The sequence below is a fragment of the Panicum virgatum genome, chromosome 1K (genome assembly GCF_016808335.1).
Source record: "Panicum virgatum strain AP13 chromosome 1K, P.virgatum_v5, whole genome shotgun sequence".
In the NCBI taxonomy this organism is placed as follows: domain Eukaryota; kingdom Viridiplantae; phylum Streptophyta; class Magnoliopsida; order Poales; family Poaceae; genus Panicum; species Panicum virgatum.
Window position 1 is genome coordinate 683550 of NC_053136.1, and position 24077 is coordinate 707626.

Below are 24077 nucleotides of genomic sequence, written 5' to 3' on the forward strand. Positions count from 1 at the left end.
TGACTTGTCCAGACTCTGCTGACTTCGTTTAACCGACGTATAGAAAATTGAGGTCGTCGGTTAAACCGGTGTTAAAGACTTTTTCTGATTTTGCCTTTTCTGATTTGAGTCTTGAATGAAATCCAAATATTCTTGAGATATAAGTTGAGAACCACTTATTTGAACTTCTAGAAACCTGAGTGACCATAGTGTGCATCCATTTTCAAATGACCATGTCCATGCTCAAGTTACTTAGTCTTAACCCCTCTTAATAGTGCGATCACTACAAAACTATAAAACCTATACTAACCTAAGTGTCCTTCTCAACCTTATGACACTTAGGACTAGAAAGATCCTTAGTCTTGACATATAATTGAGTTGAATACCGAGATCGCCTTTTTGAATAATGAAATTGAGGGGCCTCTTTTGACATATGACCAAATGAGCGATAATGATCTATTAAGCTGCACAAACTCATTAGTCACAATAATGGTTGTCATTAATCACCGAAACATACCTTGAGGGCCTAGATGCTTACACCCGGGGCTGGAAATCGAAGAACATGAGTTGAGGACAACAGGATCGAGAAACCCACCAAGCACGCAACAAAAACGAAAGCGAGGTTTGCTTACCCGGATCGAGCACTCATGCTCCGCTTCCTCGTGGCGCTTCTTTGGGCCCGAGTCACCGTGCCGCCCCTCGAGGACTGCCCCGAGGGCGCCCCCCTCGTGTCGGCCTGGAGACTCGAGGCTGCCAACACGGGCGACTCCTCGCCCGCCGCAGCCTCGTCGCCACGGACCAGCACCTGGGGCGCAGGCGTCTCCTCACCAGTCGTCAGAGGCGAGGACCCCCGCTCAGCCCCCTCGAGGGATGGGTGCGCCGAGGCCTCTGCTATGGCCCTCGTCACCTCTGGCGCCACCGGCTCCCCCTCGTCGTCGTCCCACAGGTAGAACGGCGGGGGGCTCGCGCCCGCGGATTCCCCGTCGCTCCTCAGAGCGTGGTCCTCGGCATCTGAGGCCTCCTCCTCCTCCTCCGAAGACTCGAGCGTGGCGGGCCGTGCTTTCCCCTCCGCACGAGCGAGCTTGCACTCCTTGTCGTGCTTCGCCTTTCTCTTCCTCTTCCTCTCGGCCTTTGCCTCCATCGCGTCCTTCCGCCTTTTCATCTTCTCCGCGTGGAGACGATTTCCGGGACCGGGGGCTTCGAGGTGCCGCACCTCAACCCCTGCAAAGCACGCCCGAGATAGGGTCAGCAAAAGGGGACCACACAACACACAACACATTCGAAATCAAAACTTACCAGAGAAATGTACCCCGGCTCGGGGCGCATCTTGATCCTCCAGAGGTCCTCGGGATTTTGAGGGAAGTCCGCCACCGCGTACTTCGCCCTACGGGCGGCGGCGGTGTGGGATAGCAGCTCTTTCGACGTCCTCGAGCCCTCCACCTTGCTCCCGGGGGTGAGCTCGAAAATCGACAGGGCCCTTTCCACGAGAGGGATAACCCTCTGCCGGTGGAAGTTCGCGATGACGGCCGCTGCCGTCAGCCCCTTCCTCACCAGACGCGCCAGCGCGTCGGTGAGGCTCTCGAGCTTGGCTTGTTGCGATGGGGGCGACACCCCCCAGTCCCACTTCGGCGGACGCTCCCGGAGAACTTTGTTAGTGAACGCTGGGAGCGCGCCCTTGTAGTTCCGAAGGTAGAACCACCCTCGGCTCCACCCGGAGTTGTTCGTCGTCATCTTGCTCGTGATGTAAAAATTCCTCCGGGTCGGGCGGACGTGGAGCGTCAGGCCACCGGCGCGCACGAACTGCCTCGGTTGGCCCCGCGCGTTCTCGACGAAGAGTTCGCTGCGGAATAAATGGACCCAGAGGTCCCAGTGGGCTTCGATGCTGAGATACCCCTCGCAGACGGCGACGAAGACCGCCGCCTGCGAGATGGAGTTGGGGCTGAAATTGTGCAGCTCCACTCCGTAGTACTCGCACAAGGCCCTCATAAACCTGCTGACGGGGACGCCGAAGCCTCGCTCGTGAAGGCGCACGAGGCTCACGACGTAGCCTTGCAGGGGCTTCGACTCGGTCTCATCCGGATGCGGGGAAATCCACGCAGGCGCCCCCAAGTCGGTGATCCGCGGCAGCAGCCGGTCGGCGACCAACTGTTGCAGGACCGCCACGGTGGCGGAGGACTTCCCCCACGGCAAAGGCTCCTGGATGTCCGACATGTCTTCGATTCGAGGGGGATGCGAGAATGAAGGCTCCGAAACGGCTAAGGTTCTCTCTTTCTCTCTCTCTCTCTCCTTCTTCCTCCTTTTCGCTCTTGGCTACGGGTTCAGGATGCAAAGGAGGCGGAGAAGGCAGAGAGGGATGAAGGCAAATGGCCAGGTGAGCCCAAATAACCCATTCCTCTTCATTTTATTTCACCACCACGGGCGCAACCGCAGCCACGGCCCAAATCTACCGCATTAAGTGCGGTAGATTTTGCTGTCGCTGACGGATGGGCCCCACGACCGCGGAGTCTCCCACGCGCGCACGCAGCAATAAATGCAGCACGGTAACCGGCGGGCGCGGCGCGACTGTTGCGCTATCCCATCTGTCAGCCGCCGCCCACGCCGCTTCGTCTGCCCGAGGCTGTCGCCTGAAAAGGCGCGCCCACGCCACACCACACAAATCGGGCCACGTCGCCCACCACCAGCGGGAGACCCGCGCGCATAACTCGCGACTCTGCGTCATTTCCGAATCACGACAGAATATTCCCTCGAGGGGTCTCTTACCCTCGAAGGAATCGCATTTCGAGGCCTTACAGATCAGGGGGTCGAAGCCTGGCCCTTCAGGGGGTTCGACAGGCGCCCCAGATCACCAGAGTCAGGGACTGCAGGTATGTGCCGTACAAGCTACCCTCGAACGCGGAGTTTGAGACATCCTACGCAGTGTTCAAGGCCAGTCGAGGGTGCCTAAAAGGGGGATCCCATCGAGGGAGAGCATCGAGCCCTCGGACCCTATCGAATGGGTCCGAGCCCCGCCTAGCGAACCTTCGCAAGTGCTCTATGTGACGTGTCTATGGACCACAAGCCGACCCTTATCGAACGGGGCACGGACGTCCGCTTGAACAACCCGCTAATAGCTCACTGAAGTAGCCATAGCTCGCGGCCCGGGCATGGGTAGCATAGTGCGCTTCACCCCTCCTCCCTGCGGAAGGGCGACGAGGGTCGTAATCAAAGTCTAGGGTTCCCCTGAACGCCTTCATACAGGCCTAGACTCGGGGGCTCCTCGCACACCACGGTTCAAAACCACACCCTCGAATAAATCGACAACCGTCACTTATGGAGCTCCACGTGTATGACCGAACCCCCCGCTATTAGCGTACGTTCCCCTAACGGCCAAGCTGAATGCCGGGTCGCTGTACCAGCACTGAGAGTGCCGAGGCCGGCTGAAAAAGTGCCGATGCCGGCTGAAAAAGACGCTGGACGGCCATCCCAGTAAAAGCTACCCAGTGGGACAACGTTTGTAGCCCTTGGACGAGCACAAACACTCCTCCAAAGCCTCGGGGGCTACACCCGCGGGTGCGCTGACGCGCCCCCGCGAAGGAGACTTCACACATATTCGAGGGTCGTAACTATGTACACACCTATACCCTCGGTAATCCTCCCCGTAGAGAAGAAAGGGGACTTTATTGCTCAAATGCAAATAAAGATTACAAAGGGTCACCGGCGCGAAGCCATCGAAAGATACAAACACGTTGCCACCTACGTGGCAATTTTCCCTGTCTTGGGGAGGAGCGAGCAACGAAGAAAGGCACCAGGCCCCTGGCTGACGCAACAGCGAGGCTGCTAGGGATGCGAGAAGCGGCCCCCAGACCTCACGGGTCCAGCGGGACGCTCTCCTCGCAAGCCTTCTTCTAGCGTCTCCTCCACCGAAGACCACGCGGGGGGTTGAGCTGGCGGACAGCGCCCTCCGCACCATCTCCCCGAGAGCAACCTTGTCGCCGGGGGGACGATGCGAAAAATAGCCGCCAGACCTGGCGCCAGCACCCCGGTCAGGCGTCTCCATCCCCCTTCAGGCTAGGGGACATCGCAGGAGTAGGACCCCATGGGCCCAATGCTCTTCTGCTGATCCCGCTGAAGCTGAGGGATGGTGCGCACGCCCACTCCGGTCTTCCCCCACCGCTCGCAAGCTTTCTTCTAGCGCCAAAAGCCTAAAAAAGCCAGGCCGCCCCATCCGGGGGCCGGTCACAAAAGGGCAGAGAAAACATTAAAAAATTAGGGCAATACTGGAAGAAAGAGCTGAGAGGTTGGAGAAGAAAGGGAACACCATGACCCCTATTTATAGCCATGCCGGGCACAAAGCTTCAAGCTTATCAAAGAGCAGAGGCTTGTATCGCCCGTGACGAAGCGGCGCTCCACGAGCAAAGGATGTCCTCGGTCCCCACGCCGAGACACGACCAAACAAACTAAAGCAGAGCTGAGCCCCTGGATGCTAAGCGGGGCGGTGTCGGCTCTGGCCGGCTGCCCTCGAACGGCGCGCCGCAAAGCAACCAGGAACGTCGGGGCCAAGGCTCTACGTGCGTGACAGCGCGATGGGAGCACCAGCTGCCGATCAGCGGGCGCCACCGTCGCCCTGGCCCCCCTCAGCGTGCGGACACGTCTTGTCCTTCAAGCAAATAAAGAGGCGCGCGCCTCGAAGTACTCCCCCCGCGGGCATACTACCCCGACCGGCGTGTTGTCACATCCGCCGGACTGGCGCTCAGGCGCGTTTGGCGGATGCGCAGCATTGACCGATCACGTCAAAAGGGAAATCACCGAATCACCCTTTGGTCAAATCCATTGACTCGACCAAAGCCTCGGGGGCTACTGTCGGGTACCACGATTAGGGGCACCCTAATCGGGGTACTAAGATCGCTTTAAAAACACAAACACCTGTTAAGGCAACTGGGCCCACGAAGGCCCACGGCCTGCTTCCCATCCGGAAGAAAAGAAAGGACTCAAATAAGCCCAGCATACGGCCCATTTGCATCCCCCTCAAACCCGCGAAAACGATCTCTGCCTCGCTCGAGGGTAGCGGACCTACCCTCGAGCGGGTGACTCATTTTCCGCCTCGCTCGAGGGCTCCCCTCGGGACCCTCGACCGCGCAACACACCTCCGCCTCGCTCGAGGGTAGCGGATCTGCCCTCGAGCGGGTGACTCATCTCCACCTCGCTCGAGGCCGTCTCTCGGCACAAGGGACAAACGGCCCCGCCGCCCAACCGACCGCCGTACGAAGGCATTAAAGGCCAGCCACTCCGCCACGGCACCAAGGGCGGGCGGCGTCAGATTGCCACTTCCACAGTGGATGTGACCAGCGTCCCATCCGCTGACTCCGGCCACCATTCCGCCATCCCAGTTGCTATAGCAACACTGTGGGACCAGTGATACGGGACAATACAGGCCCGGCACTGCTCCCGTACCATTCTGCCGACACCGACCATCTGGACTCGCCTCCCCGCTGGGGAAGGGGTCCGGCGATGTCACGTGTCCTTCCGAGAGGGGCGCTCAGCGCGCACGGGCGGGGCCCCGGACCTCCCCCTTGTGGAGTCCGGGACCTCCACGCGCCCCCCGGACCTCCTAGTGTGCACGCCCGCACACCGACCAGGGGGTCCAGGGCCGCCGCGCTCCCCGCTACCACTACCACGGGTGCATGCAGGACCCTAATCCGTAGGGCCCACCAAATGCCACCGCGCCGTATATCGGAGACCATACATCAGCGACGACCACGCCACCTACAGGGACACTGCAGGACAACCGGCGCAATCCTCGCAGAACCAAGGACGAGATCCAGGACGACAGCGACGCGCGCCGCCTTCCCACAGTGTACTTCCTACAGTATCCAACCACTGTACCCCGCGATTCAGGGGAAAACGACGACTTCTATGCCCCACTCATGTACCCCGCCCCTCCTTGTGACTATAAAAGGAGGGGGCGGGCTTCCTTTAGCCGGGGCTGGGACGGCTGGCTGGTTAGTCTCTCTCTGGCTTCTCTTTTCCAAGAGGACGTTCAGGGACTACTGAGCATTCATCTGAGCCGACTCCACTTCTAGCAGAGACTTGGAGGCTTCCCTCCATCTCTCACCTTGTTTGTATCCCCTGCTACAAGCACTCCGGGTGCAAGATAATACAGTGCCCTCGCACATCTCCTTTGCTGGACGTACGGCCCCGCGGCCGGAACCAGGATAAACCGCGCGTTACTGTGTTGCCTCTTGCATCATCATCTGGGACGAGGAAGCACGCCGCATTTACTAGTTGGGATCCGATCATCTGGGATGAGGAAGCACGCCGCATTTACTAGTTGGGATCCGGTCCCCCTGGGTCAATGTCTTGCTTCAAAAAGAGAAACAATAATATGAGGTCAATATATTGTATTCGTTGCTAGGACAGGACAGGACAGGACTAGTGCGTGCAAGCACAAGTGTTGTAGGCTAGTTAGCTACTAGCTGCTTGTTGGCGTCAGCTCGATGAACACAGTTGTCGTCGGAGATGAGATTCCGGCCTCCGTTGGATCCTAGGCCAACAATGCATGCTGCTGCCGTGTGCACGGACGACGATGGTGGTTGGTTCCTCGGCACATCTAATTTTAGGCAAGTTTGATAGAGTTAGTAGGTGTTTAGCTGGTAATCAAGCTTAGGCGAGATCTTTTGGGCTCCACCTATCATCACAGAAACTAAAAGTGTGGCATGCTTCCCCCTTAATAGAAAGAAGACAGATGGCCCAGAAATGGCGGTAACTAAACTATTTTCTTCATTTAAGAGAAGTAGTGTTCATTGAGAGCAATACACAAAATGGGTGGTGCAGGTTGCCGCTGCTTATTCATGCTATTTAGTTGCGGAACTAAATATTGATTCGTACTCGGAAACGTTTGCCAGCCCTGAAGCCATTCAGGTCCGGTACTGTCTGTTTAACTGCAAAAGATTGTATACGGAGTAGGTACTATCTGATTTCTGTAAAATGCAAACAACAGAGGACACAAGTATATGAATATGCGAAGGTGCTTGGTAATTATCCTGCTACCCTTTCAGCCATATATATAAGCTGATATATGCACACATGCTTGCGGAAGTGGCAACCCCGGATCCTTCCTGAACCCCGAAGCGGGTGAAAGAGAAAGAAGTTCCCTTATAATGCTGCTGATCGAGGGGACGCCGCAAGCGGAATGGACTTGTGCGAGGTTGCACTAGATCCTGGAGACCGCACTAAAGCTAAAGCACGGAGGCGCATCAGACCTGTACTACTAGAAATGCTGGGTTTTGAATATTTTGTAGCTATATGTGTTGGTTTATGTTTTAGAGAGTTGGGTGGCCCTTGTTTACATGTGAGAAGAGAAGCAGCATGCAGGTACACAGGTTCAAAAAAGATCAGGTGACTCACAGTTTTGGTCGGGCTTAATGAAGGTTAAAGACAAGTTTCTGAACTTAGGTAGTTTCCAACTAAACAACGGTGAGAACATCAGATTTTGGGAGGATAAATGGCTGGGCAATTTCACTCTTAGTCAACAGTATCCTTCTCTGTATAACATTGCAAGAAAGAAGTATATTTCCATTGCAATGGTTTTCAATTCCATTCCTTTAAATATCTCTTTCCGACGTGGTTTGGTAGGGAATAGTTTGGTATCATGGTATAACCTAGTTGCAAGGATAGCTCAAGTGAGATTGAATGACAGGGAAGATGTCTTTAAATGGGGTTTACACCAAAGTGGAATTTTCTCTGTCCATTCAATATATAGTGCTTTAATTTGCAATGACCGTGTAAGGCAAAATAGGACCTTGTGGAAGACAAGGATTCCCCTTAAGATTAAGATTTTCATGTGGTACTTGCATAGAGGTGTTGTGCTAACTAAAGACAATCTAGCTAAGCGTAATTGGCATGGTAGCAAAAAAATGTGTGTTTTGTTCATATGATGAAACTATCCAACACCTTTTCTTTGATTGTCATTTTACAAAATTCCTTTGGAGAGTGGTACAGTACACTTTTGCCTTGGTACCACCAACGAGTGTTGCTCAATTATATAATGATTGGCTATTTCACTTTGACTATAAATCTAAAACGCAATTATTATGTGGAGTTTCTACGCTTTGCTGGGCTCTATGGTTGAGCAGAAATGATATTGTTTTTGACAATTCTCCGATGAAAACTTATATGCAGGTATTGTTCAGGGCCACACATTAGCTTCGGACGTGGTCGCTGCTTCAAAAGTGTGATGATGACACCAACTTGTTGAAGGATGCATGCCGATCACTGGAGACAACGGCTATGCAAATTTTCGCCAACCATGGATGGAGATTTAGCGATAGGATTGCTGCTTAATAAATTCCCTTGAGAACTTTGTTGGTGTCTCCTATTTACTTTTGTAAACTTTATGAGTGTGTTTGCAGACAGTGGAGCTGCAGTTTGATGTAATAAGTGGGTTGTAGGCTGTAGCCTCTGTGAGGTCAAGGCCGGGACGTTTTTCCCATCATCTTAAAAAAGTACACTTTTGTACAGTGTTTTTAGGAGGTTTTGTACAAATGATCTGCCCCTACCGGCCGATTTATTGGACCGCAAGCAAATTCACATCCCACTCCATTTTTTTCTTCCGTTTTTGGAGAATCAATTGTTTCATGTTAAAACGATTGTGTACCTTCCTCGAGTGCTGGCTGATGTGATAAGCGGCAATTGTCCATCTGTGATGTCGACATGTCCCTAAGGTCAGACCTTTTGGATGTGCTGTGGCCGCATCTTTGAGCATCATCGACAAAGTCGATGATATTCTCATTCTCTGCTTTGAAAAGCGCAAGTTGCCGGATAGCTGCTGATCGGGGATGCATGCATGTTTGTTTGGCGTATTATTTATGTTTTGGAAGAGACAAGGGCAAGAGTCGAAAACAAAACCTAGTTTGTGATTTCAGTTGGATGAATGGAAGTTGGAAAGACGAGGGAAAGCTGGAAAAGAACAACAGGTGATCCAATGATACATGCTCTTTGTCGTTGTTGTTTTGTCCAGTCTAGATGTTGTTTCTTCTTTTTAATATAATCGGCAGCTCTTGTGTCTGATTCGTTTCAAAAAAAAAAAATGCATGCCCTACTCGTCCTTGATAATATATGAGCAAACAAACAAAGCTGTGAAAAACATCATCAGATTCAAAGAAAAACTGGTACGGTATGGATTCCCAAATAGTGTGGATCACTGTCATCTGTGGAAGGAAGGACCTTTTTTGAAATGAGTAATGGGGAAGGAAGGACTTGGGGTAGAGAGCGGATGCCAAGTCGTACTGGTGCTCCTCCCTTTCCTGGGAGTAGGGAGGGCAGAGGGGGTGGGCAAGCCCAAGTTGCCCATCCATCTGGCCGCCGCAAGCTCAAGGGCAAGGCCCACCCACCTCCCCCGACTCAACAATACAATAGAACCTGCTGACGTCACAACCCGCTGGCTCCTCCATTCACATCTCCCTCCCCCGTGAGGTCTCTCTCCCATCTCTTCCTCCGATCTCCCCCGCGGCCGCCGCCGCCGCATCCCGTCCGAACCCTAGACCCGTCTACGCGCCCATTGCCTCCGATCGCCATGTCCGCCGCTCAGCTGTTCCGTCACTCCCGCAAGGTGTGTGTCTCCTCCCTCTTTCTCTCTGCATCTCTCCGTCTCTGACCGCACGCCACGCGCTCCCCTGAATTTTGGGAATCCGTTCCTATTCGCCTCCCGATCTGTTCGATCCGCCCGCCTCCGTGGGTACTCATGCGCCGGCTCTTGTAATTGCTGGCGTTGGTGGATTGGGCAAGGGAGCAGGGAATGATCTGCGGGTTTTCTCCACCGATTATTATTACTTGTAAATAAGCCAGCCATGTAATCAGGTTGCTAATCTCTCGTCGATGTGGGAATGCATGCTGCAATATGCTACCAGTTCGGTGCGGCGTGTTTGTATAATTATTAACCCCATTCAGACGATCGAATTGGGTGGGTGGGTGGTCGAATAGTCCCTCTCAGGCTTTTCTGTGATAATTGGAGATTCCGTTTCTTATTTCCAGACGCAAATTCGGTTGGAGAATCAGTTTCGATTCTAGAAGTGGAGGTGTTGAGCTGTCATGACATTGACTGCACTTGCTACATTCCAAACGTATAGACTGTGAATGTGCCCTCGTATTGCTAACCTGTGAGCTGTAAAACTTTGTATTAGGACAGTACTTTTCAGACCCCAATGCTCTTGTTCTTTTTTTTTTTGCTACCGAGTTATGGTACTGCCTTTGCTCCAGCTGGGTTGTTTTAGATCTCGTTCATATTAACTACTCATTGAGTTATAATCCACTACTATACCTAACACTCCTGTACCTGATTGATTCTACAGCTGCGGAGCTTGCAAAATGCTGTAGATTGCGAGCGTTCTAGTCTTGTTCGGTATTTCTCTAGCAGTTCTGGTTCCTTTATCGTCAAGGAAAATGGTATGTGATATCGTTCTCTCTTTCCTTTGTTTTTCCCCTTTTTCAATTGCACATTTCTCAAGAGGTTCATAGCATCTTCCATGTATCCACCAAACTAGATATGAGAATGCAGATGATGCTCATTCAGGCTGCGCACTATCTGATAACTGTTTACTGCGCAATGTCCCATTGCTTTGTTTATCAGTACACCTATGCTTATTGAGTTTGATCCTTTAATTTCATGTCATGTCGATTTCTCATTCATCACCTGATTATTATGCTATTTTTGGATATAAACTATTTTAGGCACTAGTTGTTTTGAGTTTTTAGGGAATGTGTACTGTGAAAAGTTAGCCTTTCTTAGATGCCCTACATTGTTGCCATTCATTGTGTAATGCCTTTGATTTCATCAGGTGTTGGAAAGAGAACTGGAGGCACCAGATTATCTAAGCATAGCCAGCCTGCAAAAGAGCTTGAGACATTCTCAGTGGGAGTAAACAGAAGCTACACTTGGACAAGAGCATCCAACAGCCGTATCCCAAGTGCTGTTAGGGGTCTCAATGGTTCATTTTCATGGTATGTGTTTTTTATTCTATTATTACTGATCTGATCTAGGTGGCTCTGATAAACCCTAAAAATATCTTTAGATCTTTTGAAGTTCCACTATTCTATTCGTTATATTTCATCCCGATCCACAATTTAGAAAACACACAAATGGTAATCTGCTCTGCTTTGTAACTAAGGTACGAGTAGTTCAAGAAAAAGGATATTAATAAGGTATTAAATCTTATCTGATAAATGGGATTTCATGTTCACATTGCTTATTATTCAGAATAATTCCTTCCAGAAAAAGCCTTGACCTAATGTTTTTCTATAAGATCTTGGTAATACTGAAGCTGTTTTAACATTTATTTTTTTGGTTGTTTATTGGCAGTGGACAGGTGGCTTCAGCTCGACCATTCTCAAGTAGTGCAGGTATTGCCCGCTTGTTGTGCATTTTTATGCTTTTAATTTGGAGACCATACCATCAAGTGATGACATATTCCTAAGTAGATCAGAACCGTCTTTTAAAAATATTTATTAAAATTGAGAGTTCTTTGGAATTGCTTATGCAGAATAGCATCTTCTGGCAATCTGTTTTATTCTTTCATTACAAATTTGCTCCTCTATGTATCCTGTCTTCACATCTTTTTTTTTTCCATGCATGCACACGTGAAGCTGTATTCGTTACTACAATTACAATATGACTTGTAGTCAGATTTCCCGCCATGTTTTCTGTTTGAATCTTCTGGACAGCTTTCTGTCCTGTGAACACAGATTCTGGTTTGCTTGCTTTCTGTTCGCAAATTTTGGTATCTTCTGATACTGGGTTGGGCATTTCCACCATTTCTTTTAGTTTCCCTATCTTGAACATATAATTCCATTAGCAAAAACAAGGTCCTATATTAGACGTATTAACACATTCTGCTACTTCCAGACTTGCCACCACATCAAGAAATCGGGATGCCGTCACTTTCGCCCACAATGACTGAGGTACATCTGTTACCCAAAAATCATTACTATGAGCTGAATAATAGCTGAACTGAAATCAGGATTGCTGCTTGTTTTTATTCCCTAACTCATTGTAGGGAAACATTGCCAAGTGGCTTAAGAAGGAAGGAGACAAGGTCTCCCCTGGTGAGGTTCTCTGTGAGGTGGAAACTGTAAGTTTTCAATCTGTTAAAGTTATACAGCACATTTTGTTTAGTATTTTCTTTTACTTGAGATTAAGATGCAGTAGAACCAAATGACCTTTGAGTGGATTCCTGGTGACCAGGATAAAGCCACTGTGGAAATGGAGTGCATGGAAGAGGGCTATCTTGCTAAGATTATTCATGGAGATGGTGCTAAGGAGATTAAAGTTGGCGAGGTGCATATTTCTCGATTAAAGAATAAATATTTCTTTGACCCTTACCACTGCAGATATTTGTATTGCACGCATAATCATATATTTTTCTGACATAAAATGGGTTTAATAATTTGACCTGTAGATCATTGCTGTAACTGTGGAAGAAGAGGGTGACATTGAGAAGTTCAAAGATTATAAGCCGTCATCTTCTGCTGAACCTGTAGCTCCTACTGAATCAAAGGCTCAACCTGAACCTTCACCACCAAAGGTGGAGGAGAAAGAGGCTAGCAAGACTCCTGAGCCCAAGGCCCCAAAGACTGAAGAAGCTTCTCAATCTGGAGATCGCATATTTGCCAGCCCTCTTGCCCGGAAACTGGCTGAAGATAACAATGTATGCTCTTGTTACTTCCAACTTTATTGATAGTTCTGATGAGTCTAGGGGTTCGTGAAATCAAGATTATGTTCCCTGAAACAGGTCCAACTGTCAAGTGTGAAAGGTACTGGTCCTGATGGGCGTATTTTGAAGGCAGACATTGAAGATTACTTGGGTGAGTTATTAGTCTCCTGCAACCATTAGATCTTTTATAACCTTTGAAGTTCATACTGTCAAATTAAATTTGGATGTGTTTCCCATGCAAATACATGTTGCAACTGTTGTATAATGCTGTGTTTTAGTTGTCTAGGATTTTTCTAGAGGTCCCCAGGATGTATTTTCCTTGCCAGCTTTCCCTCATTGATCATTGTATAATGTCATGTCCTAATCAGCTCAGATTCTTTAGATTTATTCAAGAGCCTTTAAGGATTAATACTAGACAACTTCAGCTGCACAAGCCTAAGGCTCTGTATTGGCATTGTGGTAGCCTCACTTGCTGGAAACATTTAGTTTAGTTTTTGTTTAACTTATTTTTATACCATGTTGCAAATCAGGTAATTTTTGCTTTCCAATTAACTGAAATGTGATATAGTTATTAGAGGGAAAAAAAATTATGTGAGAACAAAAACAGAGGGGTTGACCATTGGATGACAGGTTTCACTAAGCTTTAATCTGATTTACCAAAAATAGTGCTATGCATTTCATGACTGTTTCCACAGAAGCCTGAAGAATAAACTCAAGACAACAACTGCCAATTGTGGCCCTAAGTGGTGCCATCACATGCTTTTGTTTCTCTGCAAGATTATGTTAGATCAGTGGGGGACAGTTCATTTCTCTCTGATGTTTCCCTGGGTTCTCGCTATACTTCTAGTTGCTGCATAATCATATGCACTTTAGGTTATATAATGGGCTTGCTACAACATGATTGGCACATCTTATTTCACTTTTGTTATAATAATTTGCATGATTTGCATTTTGGCCTCTTTAGCTGAACTAGACTGTAGTTTAACCTTCTGACTTCCCCGTCTTTGCATTAATGATGCTTCTGTAGCTAAGGGAGGACAGAGGGAGGCTTTTGCTGCTCCAGGGTTAGGTTATGTCGACATTCCAAATGCACAGATAAGAAAGGTAAATTTTGATAGCCCAGAATCTAGGCATGATTTTCATATGAGATGCTAGGAGCCTGAGAATGCGTTCTCTTATTTTTTTATTTTTTTGCAGGTTACCGCAAACCGCCTGCTAGCATCAAAACAGACCATTCCACACTACTACTTGACAGTTGATGCACGTGTTGACAAACTTGTCAAGTATGTTTCTAACCTAATTGTAACTTAATAAAGCACTATTTTTCATAGGTGGAACAGCACTAATGAGTTCTTTATTTCATTATAATCCAGATTGCGAGGTGAACTGAATCCTCTGCAGGATGCCTCTGGTGGAAAGAAAATATCTATCAATGATCTTGTAATCAAGGTAATTTCTAGGTTTGATTTGCTGTTGTCCACCTACGTTTTGTGAGGATTGGGTATGTGTACTGTTTTTTTGATGTAATTTATATCCTCTCTTCTGTGCAGTATTTAATCTGTCTTTATTTGATATGCAGGCTGCAGCTTTGGCTCTTCGAAAGGTCCCTCAGTGTAACAGCTCATGGATGAATGATTTTATTCGCCAGTAAGTTGTAATGGTTCATTGATACTGGGAAATTATTTGATTAGATCAAAGCCTAAAACAGTTAAAAATGACACTTATTTTTGATACAGATACCACAATGTGAACATCAATGTTGCCGTACAGACAGAGCATGGATTATTTGTTCCAGTAATTAGGGTAAGTTACTCTAAATTTGTCCAATTCGTGTTTTCTGTTACTTTTTCTAACATGTACTTCTTTTGGGAGAAAATTCTTACTTACAGTTGTACTTGTGCTGCAGGATGCCGACAAGAAGGGACTTGGTACAATTGCTGAGGAGGTGAAGCAGTTGGCTCAAAAGGCAAGGGATAACAGCTTAAAACCAGCAGATTACGAGGTATGGAGTACATAGTAGATGGTAAATTGCTATGTAGGAATGAAAACAAATTTATGTGACATTTGGTGCTTTATTTTCAGGGTGGCACCTTCACGGTATCAAACTTGGGAGGTCCCTTTGGAATTAAACAATTCTGTGCCATCATAAATCCTCCTCAGTCTGCAATTTTGGCCATCGGCTCTGGTAATTAGTTCTCGACTGCTTATATGTTGAGTCATGTGCACAAAATAACAGTACAGTATTATGCATCCCTAGCACTTTTATTTTCTGAAAAGTGAAAACTGTATTTTCTTCTTTGTGTGAATCTGATGAGTTTAACACTTGGGCTAATCAGCTCTGTAGACAGGATTTATATAGCATTTAAGTTAGGTGGCATGTGTTTTGTTTCAGCATTGAATCTGTAGCTTTGAATGATAGACAGCTTCACGTTCTGCTAGTAGTGCCTGATGTTCTTTCATTGACAATCCTCTTTTATTTTTTTGAGCAGCTGAGAAGAGGATGATACCTGGTTCCGCTGATGGTCAGTATGAGTTCGGTTCATTCATGTCAGCTACCCTGAGCTGTGACCACAGGGTTATTGATGGTAAGTTTTTGATGTGTCTGCGATGTATCCATGCACCGTGTCTGTGGTTGGGAAACTAACCTTTTGTCTTTGTTCATGGGAACTCTGTGCAGGTGCGATTGGTGCGGAATTTCTGAAAGCGTTCAAGGGCTACATCGAGAACCCAACCTCAATGCTGCTGTGAAGTTTAGGATGATGACCAACAAGACAATTCTTGTGAAGCTGTGGAATAACTCGGCCACCCGGAAAGTGGTGCCTCCATTTTGTATAATCTCGTGATGGTCTCAAGGAGGACCTGGAAACCAAGAGCACGCAACCAACACAGAATGACCTGATTTTTCCGTTTCCCCTTTTTGATGCTGCCGGTGCTAGGCTGGAAAAGTAGGATCAACTTACAAGGCCTCATTGAGCTCTTTTTTTTTTGTTGGGTTTACCCCTCCGGGCTGTTCTGGCATGAGAATGTCACTCCTCATTAAGTGTAGCTTTTTGCATTTTTCTATGCACAGGGAGAATTGGTCGGAATAATCGAAGTCGATAATCAGGGAATAAACTGTTTGGGTTGTCAGCGTTGCTACGCGAAATGGAACTAGACCGACCTGTCTTAAATTGGTGGCAAGCTAGTTAAAGTGTTGCTCGTTGGCAAGCTTGATGGATGTCCTCGACACGAGTAATGGTTGTACGGTCGGAAATTAAGATTTGGTGTGGGCCATGGGAAATAGTACTTCCAAGAGGGATTGTAGGTTTTTCTTTTTTGATTGAAAGAGGGATTGTAGGTTTTTGGCCTCCTCTCCAAGAAACAATCGATGACCATCAGGTCAGTCAGACGATGGGAATCCCAAGCGAAAAGGAAAGGGCGACGAAATCGGAAGAAAACCGGAGGCTGCTGTTTGATTTCCAGAAAGAGAGGGAGGAGGCACCCACCGACGACTGACTTGTTTGCATACACGAGCTTTCCACGGACGCTGGCAGTAGCATTCAAAGGCATCCAGATGGACAAGAAAAAAAAATCATTGATCGTATATTCCAAGTATCCATGATCAGTCGGCATAGCCAGGCTCCGTGGTTTTTGACCCATACTTCTGCTTCCAAATTAAAATCATCCCTTGGCTTCCAGATACGATCGAGACCTAAGACGCATGCATCCTGATCAAAATTTTCAACTAGTGTTTGTCATGGCTCGTGTAGAATTCCTTATTCAGACCAGTAGGAAGATTCGCCCAAGAAAAATCTGACGAGGGAACGGAATCCCTTTTTTTTTTTCTCTTTTTGAGATGAGATTACAGAGGGAATGGAATCCGATTCCATGGCCCAAACACACCTTTATTTGTGTTCCTCCTCCGAAACGGGTGCAGCATACTAGGATGCGCGTTCTTGTCTTGTGGCGGAACAACATTTTGCAGTCTACACTGATTTAGACCCTGCTTGGCTAGATATCAAAATATTGGTATACAAAAACAGGCATACCAAAAAAAATTTATTAAAATCTTGGTAAGTTTAGAATTACACTTGATTAGATGAGCTGCTTTTTTGACTAATGAGTGTCAAAATTTATAGCCTTGCTTATATTCTGGTATGCTATTATTGTAAAAGCGAACCTATCAAAGTATCAAACTCTTGCCCCCTGTAGCACTTTCACATTTTAGCCTAGGGCTAACAACCAGCCACAAGATGATAACAGATCTTAATAACTAGTGACGCAATATTAAAAAGAAAAGAAGTAACTAGTGCCGCCGCATGATGATACCATACGGCTTACAACAAAACCACCAGCGCCTTTGTTTCGGTGTGAGCTATTCATTTCTTTGTTATCTACAACTTGCACTGGATATCCGTGTCGAGTCAGGTCAAGCCAGCTTTAAGAGTTTTTTTTTATCTGCCCCAGTCTATTGCGTATAATTAACAAACAATTGACGCGAGCACCGAATGAGTGGTATGGTATCAACAACAACACGGTGAAGTGGTGGTATCCGGTAAGCGGTTTCAGTCATTTTTTCCCTTCCTTATAAGCAGCAGGAGCACGAGCTCCCAAGGAAAGGGAAAGCATTGCCTGCCTCAATCAGATCCCCCAACACCAAGCTAAAAGTAATAAACCCTCCGCTAATCCATCCGCAACGCGAAAGATGAAGAAGGCTTCGTCGCTCTCGGAGCTGGGCTTCGACGCCGGCGACGCGTCCTCGGGCTTCTTCCGCCCGGTGGCGGACGGCGGCGGCGCCACGCCCACGGCGCACCGCCGGAGGCTGACCAAGGTCTCCGTGATCGGCGCCGGCAACGTGGGCATGGCCATCGCGCAGACCATCCTGACGCGCGACCTCGCCGACGAGATCGCGCTGGTGGACGCGCTCCCGGACAAGCTCCGCGGCGAGATGCTGGACCTGCAGCACGCGGCGGCGTTCCTGCCGCGCACGCGCCTCGTCTCCGACACGGATCTGGCCGTGACCCGGGGCTCCGACCTGGCCATCGTCACGGCCGGCGCGCGGCAGATCCCCGGGGAGTCGCGGCTCAACCTGCTGCAGCGGAACGTGGCGCTCTTCAGGAAGATCGTGCCTGCGGTGGCGGAGCACTCGCCGGAGGCGCTGCTGCTCATCGTCGCCAACCCCGTGGACGTGCTCACCTACGTGGCGTGGAAGCTGTCGGGGTTCCCGGCCAGCCGCGTCATCGGCTCCGGCACCAACCTCGACTCGTCCAGGTTCAGGTTCCTCCTCGCCGAGCACCTCGACGTCAACGCGCAGGACGTGCAGGTGAGCAGCTGCCACTGCTTCTTCTCTTTGGCTGTCTTTATATCCGTAAAATGATGGTATAAAGTGTTACATCGAACACTGTAGCATTTTTTTATTTGTTCGTGGTGATTGTTGTCTTATTATAATTTAACTAGAATCAAAAAATTCGTCTCGTCGTGTACATTAAAATTATATAATTAATTTTTTTATTTATCTATATTTAATACTCCATGTATGAAATAAAAAATTTGATGTGATAGATAAATAGTGAAATTTGGAGAGAGAAATTTTAAAACTAAATACAGCCGATGCTATATCTTTCTTGGCGGAGTGACATGACACTTGGGACCCGATCCTTGCAGTGCCAGCATGTGCGTGACTGACCAATTCCTGCGAGCCTCCTGACACTCGATATAGCAATAGTTTTTTTAAAAAAAAGTATATATATATAGCACTAGTTTCATTTCGTTGGTGAGATGGGATCCATTTCAGATTTTGATTTTCATCCATCCATACTCTTTTTCAAAAGAACAAAGGAAATCATCCATAGGCTGATGCTAATGTAGTAGGAGTACCTTTGAACAAATACTTTTACAATAAAAACAACTACTAGATGATGCTACAGTAAGTGGTGGCTCGTTTGCCCGGCGCCGGTCACAAGGGCTGTGCTGCCACACATGCACTCTGTTCGCTGGGCTGGAGTTGAAGCTAGTGGTTGGAGTGGTGTGAAAGAAAAATACTATTGACTGGCCGGTGACTGTAAAATAATGCTGGAGCGATGTGAGAAAAAAATACTGTTGGATTAGAGGCTGCTGGAGCTGCCGAACAAAGCGATGGTTCCTCGTGCTGACTGCTGACCACTGGCATCGGTACGGATCATCCATGACCACACTAGGTGCTGACCACATGGTTCTTGTTTTTTGTTGTTGATAAACAAATTTTACTGTTTCTCAGAAGAAGAAAAAACAAATTTACGAGTGCTGCAATTCATCATGACGAGATCCCCAAATAATAATGTTGTGTGCTGAAATGCATGGAAACGAATTGACATGTCATGATTTGCAGGCGTACATGGTGGGCGAGCACGGCGACAGCTCGGTAGCGGTGTGGTCGAGCGTGAGCGTGGCCGGCATGCCGGTGCTCAAGTCGCTGCAGGCGAGCCACCGCAGCTTCGACGAGGCGGCGCTGGAGGGCATCCGGCGCTCCGTGGTGGACAGCGCCTACGAGGTGATCAGCCTCAAGGGCTACACGTCCTGGGCCATCGGCTACTCGGTGGCCAGCCTCGCCGCCTCGCTCCTCCGGGACCAGCGCCGCATCCACCCGGTGTCCGTCCTGGCGAGGGGGTTCCACGGCATTCCGGCGGAGAACGACGTGTTCCTCAGCCTGCCCGCCAGGCTCGGCCGCGCCGGCGTGCTCGGCGTCGCGGAGATGGAGCTCACCGAGGAGGAGGCCAGGAGGCTCCGCCGCTCCGCCAAGACGCTCTGGGAGAACTGCCAGCAGCTCGGCCTATAAATTCATTCATCAATTCGTTCCCTAGTACCATCTTCAGCCATCAACTCAACTGCTCCTTGTGCAGTTGTGCTCTGCTCTGGATCGTCAATCTTTGTGTTACCGCACCGCACGTTGATTACGCTAATGTTGGTTTTCTCAATAATATCTTATCATTGTTAGATCGAGCTTCTTGCTAGCTCTTGGATCGAATGAATTATACACCTGAAACCATCCATGTGTCATTTTTCCTCTCACTCAGGCTTATCCTTGCTTATTGTTTAACACACACAGTATCATCTTTGTTCCCCACCTTGCTAAAATTAGGTGCTTTGCAAACTTTTTTTGTTGTTGAAATTGAGCTTTTATTTCAAGACCAGTACATTTGAACCCCGGCCCCCGCAGGGAGGCGTCCAAGTCCAGGAGGAGGCGTTATGGCTCGCGGTACTTGGCAGCTGCTGCTTGGATGGCTTCAAGGCTTCTTAATTACTCCCTCCTTCCCCGTTTATAAGGCATGGTGGAACATGACACGGTCTTCTAAACAACACTTTGACCATTTATTTATCATATATTATATCACTTTTGATTATAAATTTATAATCATTGTAAACTATGTTTGATTATGAATCCAATCATATGAAATTTGTATTATAAAAATAAAAATTTAATAGTCAAATTATTGGTCAAAGATGAGAATGTTTGAATCTTGATATACGTGTATGCCTTATAAATGGGGAAGGAGGGAGTATTCGATTCGATGGCACGCCCGCTGCTCTAGAGTATGGTAGGTCGAGCAGGACGCTGGCGGGCGCATGGCTAATAAGCCTAAGCGAGCGGCCCATACAGAAATGCGTTTTTTTTTATTTTTGTATTTTTTTAAAAAAAAAATTACAGAAATATATTTTTGGTTTCAAGTTTTACAGTTCTATACCCCTACTGCCCGGCAGGGGGGCGGCAGGGGGCCTACCGCCCGGCAGAGAGGCGGTAGGGAGGGGCGGCAGGGGGCCTGCCGCCCGGCAGGGGGCGGCAGGCTCCCTCCTCAAATATAAAACTCCGCCCCTTCTCTCTGCGCCCTCATTTTCTGCCCACGAGATCCAGAGAGGGGAGAGGGAGACAGGAGGGCGAGGGAGGTAAAAAAATCAGCGAAGCCCTGCAGGATTTTGGATCCGAACCGCAGTTAACCAATATTTCTCAACTATTATAGACTTGTTTCTAAAATAATTATGAATTAGAATAGATTTAGTTTTTGGATAGTGAAATATAGAATAGTAAACTTAGAATGACAGTACCTTATTATTATTGCAGCATAAGGCAATGACTGCCTCCAATTCTGTTGGATTTTCATGGACCGAAGAAAAATCTAGTATATTTCTTGACATTATGACACATCTTGTAATCAGTAAGAAGTTGGATCCATTAGCGGATGGTATGATAGAGATGGTGTTGTCCAAATTAGTTGAGTTTAAAGATTTAACATTGTTTCGAGGTATTACAATGCAAGATTTAAAGGAACACCTGTTAGAACGTTGGAAGATATACATGAGGGTATGTGAACTAGCGAATCATCCTTATGTTATTGGATTCTTACAAACTAATTGTAAGATATGGATGCGGCCAGAAGTGTATGAGATGCACATTAAGGTAACTCTTATTTAGTTCTAATCACGTCCGTATTTGTAATCCATATCTACGAAATAGTAAAATTATTGTGTAATTATATGCTAGGATTACCCCGAGGACACGGAGTTGATTAACAAATCGATACCAAATTTCCGTAAATTGGTATGTATCTTTGGTGGTGGATTTATGCCGCAAACTAGACGAAGGAGGTGAATAAGATCTTCGGGTGATAGTACTTGGCCTGCGCAAGAACAGATGCCCGGAGGTTCGTCGAGTCATGATGCAGCACCTCAACCACCAACTTGTGTTAACTGGGATGACGACATGGATGACTTCATGCCCCCGAAACCATGGCCTCCAACACATGATGTTCCTCCCCCTTTACATGAATCTAGAATCAGAAAAGAGACAAAGGGAAAGACAAGAGGTTCATCAAGTCATGTTGCACCACCTGCAGCACAAACTTGTGTTAACTGGGATGACGACATGGATGACTTCATGCCCCCCAAACCATGGCCTTCAACACATGATGTTCGTCCCCCTGTACATGAACGTAAATCCAGAAAAGAGAGAAAGGGAAAGGCAAGAGGTTCGTCGAGCCATACTACACCACCTGCAGCACCACCATCTGTCAACTGGGATGACGACCTAGATGATTTCATGTCATGATCTATAATATATGATGTTCATCGGTTTAAGATGTATTCGCATTTAGTATTGTTAATGTTGTATTATACTTGTATGTATGTCTCGTACCTAACTTTGCATTCACTGGACATGCACATAATGTCGAGTTTGAATCGTACTTAGTCGTAATGGAGCATCGAAGTATAAACATACCATCTATTATATGTAATGGAAAATACGAGAGTGATAAGAGGCGAACGTTGAAGTGTATAAATAAGCGGTCCACAGCTATCTCCTTACAAATAAACATCAGAGATACAAATATCAGATACAAACATCATAATACAACGATAATGAAACACACATCACACATGCAGTGGCATGGCAGAATCCGTTGCAAACTACGGTAAACAGATTCCGGACTAACCTAACATGCCTTAGGTAATTTTAAAAAAAAAAACAGAACAAACACAACGATGCAGCATGTCACTAGCACTAGGGTAGTCCTAGTAGCCGTACCCCCACGTAGCAAACTGTGTTGAGCTTTCTCCGCAGTATGCACCCATTGCAGGTGGTGCAGGCGGTGGTGCCGGAGGCGCAGGGCTCTTCTTCTTGTGACAAGGGCAGTTGCAGTAAGGAATAGTGCATGGTTCCTCCTGTGAGCCGGCAGTATTGCTGGTATCATCAACTTCGTCGTCTTTGTTACCCTCGCTCACTTCCTCATAATGGTTCACCTTGCATTCCAGATCAAAGATCTTTATCTGGAGGTACTCGATGAACTCCTGAACAGAATCAATTGGTGCAGGATCGACCCACCTAGTAAAACCACAGTTTTCTGGAGCATCGGAAGACTGCAAAATAAATTTCATGTAAGGTGTCTCATTGAAGAAAAAGAAATGAAACAACCGAGTATTACCCATGCGTGTGGACATTTAAAGAAACGCCGACCGCCATCCATCCCGTCGGTGCACATCTGCACTAAGCAGTCCTCATCATGTCTGCATTTTGGCCACGGTTCTCTACGGTTATCGTATTGTCGAAGAGGAGTTTCATTGGTAAATTCACTCTTTTGCTGTGGCGGAAACTCAAACACTGGTTCCGGAAAGGAATCAGGTCCAAGAGGCTTCTCCCATATTATGGGGTCTCCCTTTCTTCCCCCTTTTCCTTTCCCAAAACCGTAGTAATTCTTTTATCACGTATGTTTGGGCAAAGAATGCGACATTTGGGAAACCCGTGATCGCCGTGTTGAGCAGTGGCAACCTGTGATCTCGTACTCGCAGCTAGATACACTATGGTTTCTATTTTGAGCTATTCGAGCGTGTAGTCATCATCATCGTCGGCAGGATCTCGGTCGCTAACTCCTACCGCACCTAACTTGTCCTTCATTAAACCACATAACATATTACATTGAAGGTTTCATTCGTTACAACCAAATTCGAGACAAATACATAATATACTTAGTTTCGTACACACAAATACATTGCAAGCTGTTACGTGCACAACCAGATGCGGCGAATTCTTGTAGGTGGAGCCGATCCATCCATCGGATTCCCGAAAGGTCCAGCCTCGGCAGCAGCAGTGGGTACTGAAAGCTGTGGGCACTTCTTGTAAGTGTGATCGTCCGCTCCACACAAGTTGCAATGTTTTTTCTTCTTTCCAGCCTCGGACTCGTCCATTCCGTTCCGGATCCGACGTGTCTGCCGTCGGCCTATGCCCAGCTTCGTAGCTGCATCAGGAATGAGCATTGGATGGGGATTTTTTTGAGTGAATGGGCCTAGAATACCGATGCCGTATATCTCATGACACCAAGTCTGTGCTGCGGCTTCTTTTGTGAAATATTGAGAAACATAGGACGCAACATCTAACCCAGATACAGAACAAGCCGTGATGACATGGGAGCATGGTAAGTGATGCACCTTTGGCTTCTGACATCGGCAGAATACCCTCCCGTCAATGGTTATCAAAACTTCTTGAATTACCCTTTGTCTGCGGACTGCGGTAGACCTGGGCAAACGTCGGGTCGGGTCGGGTTCGGGTCGGGTCAAGGTCGGGTCACGGGTCGCATAGGACGGCCCGCGCCCGACCCGTACCTATCACCGGGTCGGGTCGGGTTGGCCCGTGCACCCTGCGCGGGCGTGTCGGGTCGGGTTTTTTGGCCTTTGGGTCGGGTTTTTCGGGTTGGGTCGGGTTTTGGGTCAAAAATCACGGCCCGTGCCCGGCCCGTTGATTGTTGCGGGTCAAAAAAATACGGCCTGCGCCCACCCGCCACGTAGCTCGGGTCGGGTCGGGTCGGGTTTTTTTCGGGCGGGTTGGGTCGGGTTGTTCGGGTCGGGTGACCCATGCCCAGGTCTAGTCTGCGGACACCTGTCCGGTCCTGTCCCTGCATGATACCTCAAATC

General features: G+C 48.1%; 2 protein-coding genes across 2 annotated transcripts; both read left to right on the forward strand.

Annotated features, from left to right (window-relative positions):
- The first annotated feature begins 9373 nt into the window (after positions 1 to 9373).
- Positions 9374 to 15815, forward strand: LOC120666495 (dihydrolipoyllysine-residue acetyltransferase component 3 of pyruvate dehydrogenase complex, mitochondrial-like). Its single transcript, XM_039946692.1, has 18 exons — positions 9374 to 9565; positions 10305 to 10398; positions 10791 to 10953; positions 11312 to 11352; positions 11855 to 11910; positions 12006 to 12080; positions 12194 to 12286; positions 12408 to 12656; positions 12741 to 12813; positions 13690 to 13766; positions 13860 to 13945; positions 14036 to 14111; positions 14242 to 14309; positions 14399 to 14465; positions 14569 to 14664; positions 14745 to 14847; positions 15152 to 15247; positions 15340 to 15815. Exons 1-18 carry the CDS (start codon positions 9530 to 9532, stop codon positions 15408 to 15410), a joined length of 1620 nt encoding a protein of 539 aa, XP_039802626.1. The 5' UTR covers positions 9374 to 9529; the 3' UTR covers positions 15411 to 15815.
- A 1333-nt stretch (positions 15816 to 17148) lies between these two features.
- LOC120667271 (L-lactate dehydrogenase A-like) lies at positions 17149 to 19688 on the forward strand. Its single transcript, XM_039947636.1, has 2 exons — positions 17149 to 17964; positions 19009 to 19688. The coding sequence occupies exons 1-2, from the start codon at positions 17347 to 17349 to the stop codon at positions 19453 to 19455; spliced, it is 1065 nt and encodes a 354-aa protein (XP_039803570.1). The 5' UTR covers positions 17149 to 17346; the 3' UTR covers positions 19456 to 19688.
- The last annotated feature ends 4389 nt before the right edge of the window (positions 19689 to 24077 follow it).

Coding starts and splice junctions, on each gene's coding strand:
- LOC120666495 (XM_039946692.1), top strand. CDS start 9,530: ATGTCCGCCGCTCAGCTGTTCCGTCACTCCCGCAAG. Junction 9,566..10,304: donor TGTTCCGTCACTCCCGCAAG/GTGTGTGTCTCC, acceptor TTGATTCTACAG/CTGCGGAGCTTGCAAAATGC. Junction 14,848..15,151: donor AATTTTGGCCATCGGCTCTG/GTAATTAGTTCT, acceptor TTTTTTGAGCAG/CTGAGAAGAGGATGATACCT.
- LOC120667271 (XM_039947636.1), top strand. CDS start 17,347: ATGAAGAAGGCTTCGTCGCTCTCGGAGCTGGGCTTCGACGCCGGCGAC. Junction 17,965..19,008: donor TCAACGCGCAGGACGTGCAG/GTGAGCAGCTGC, acceptor CATGATTTGCAG/GCGTACATGGTGGGCGAGCA.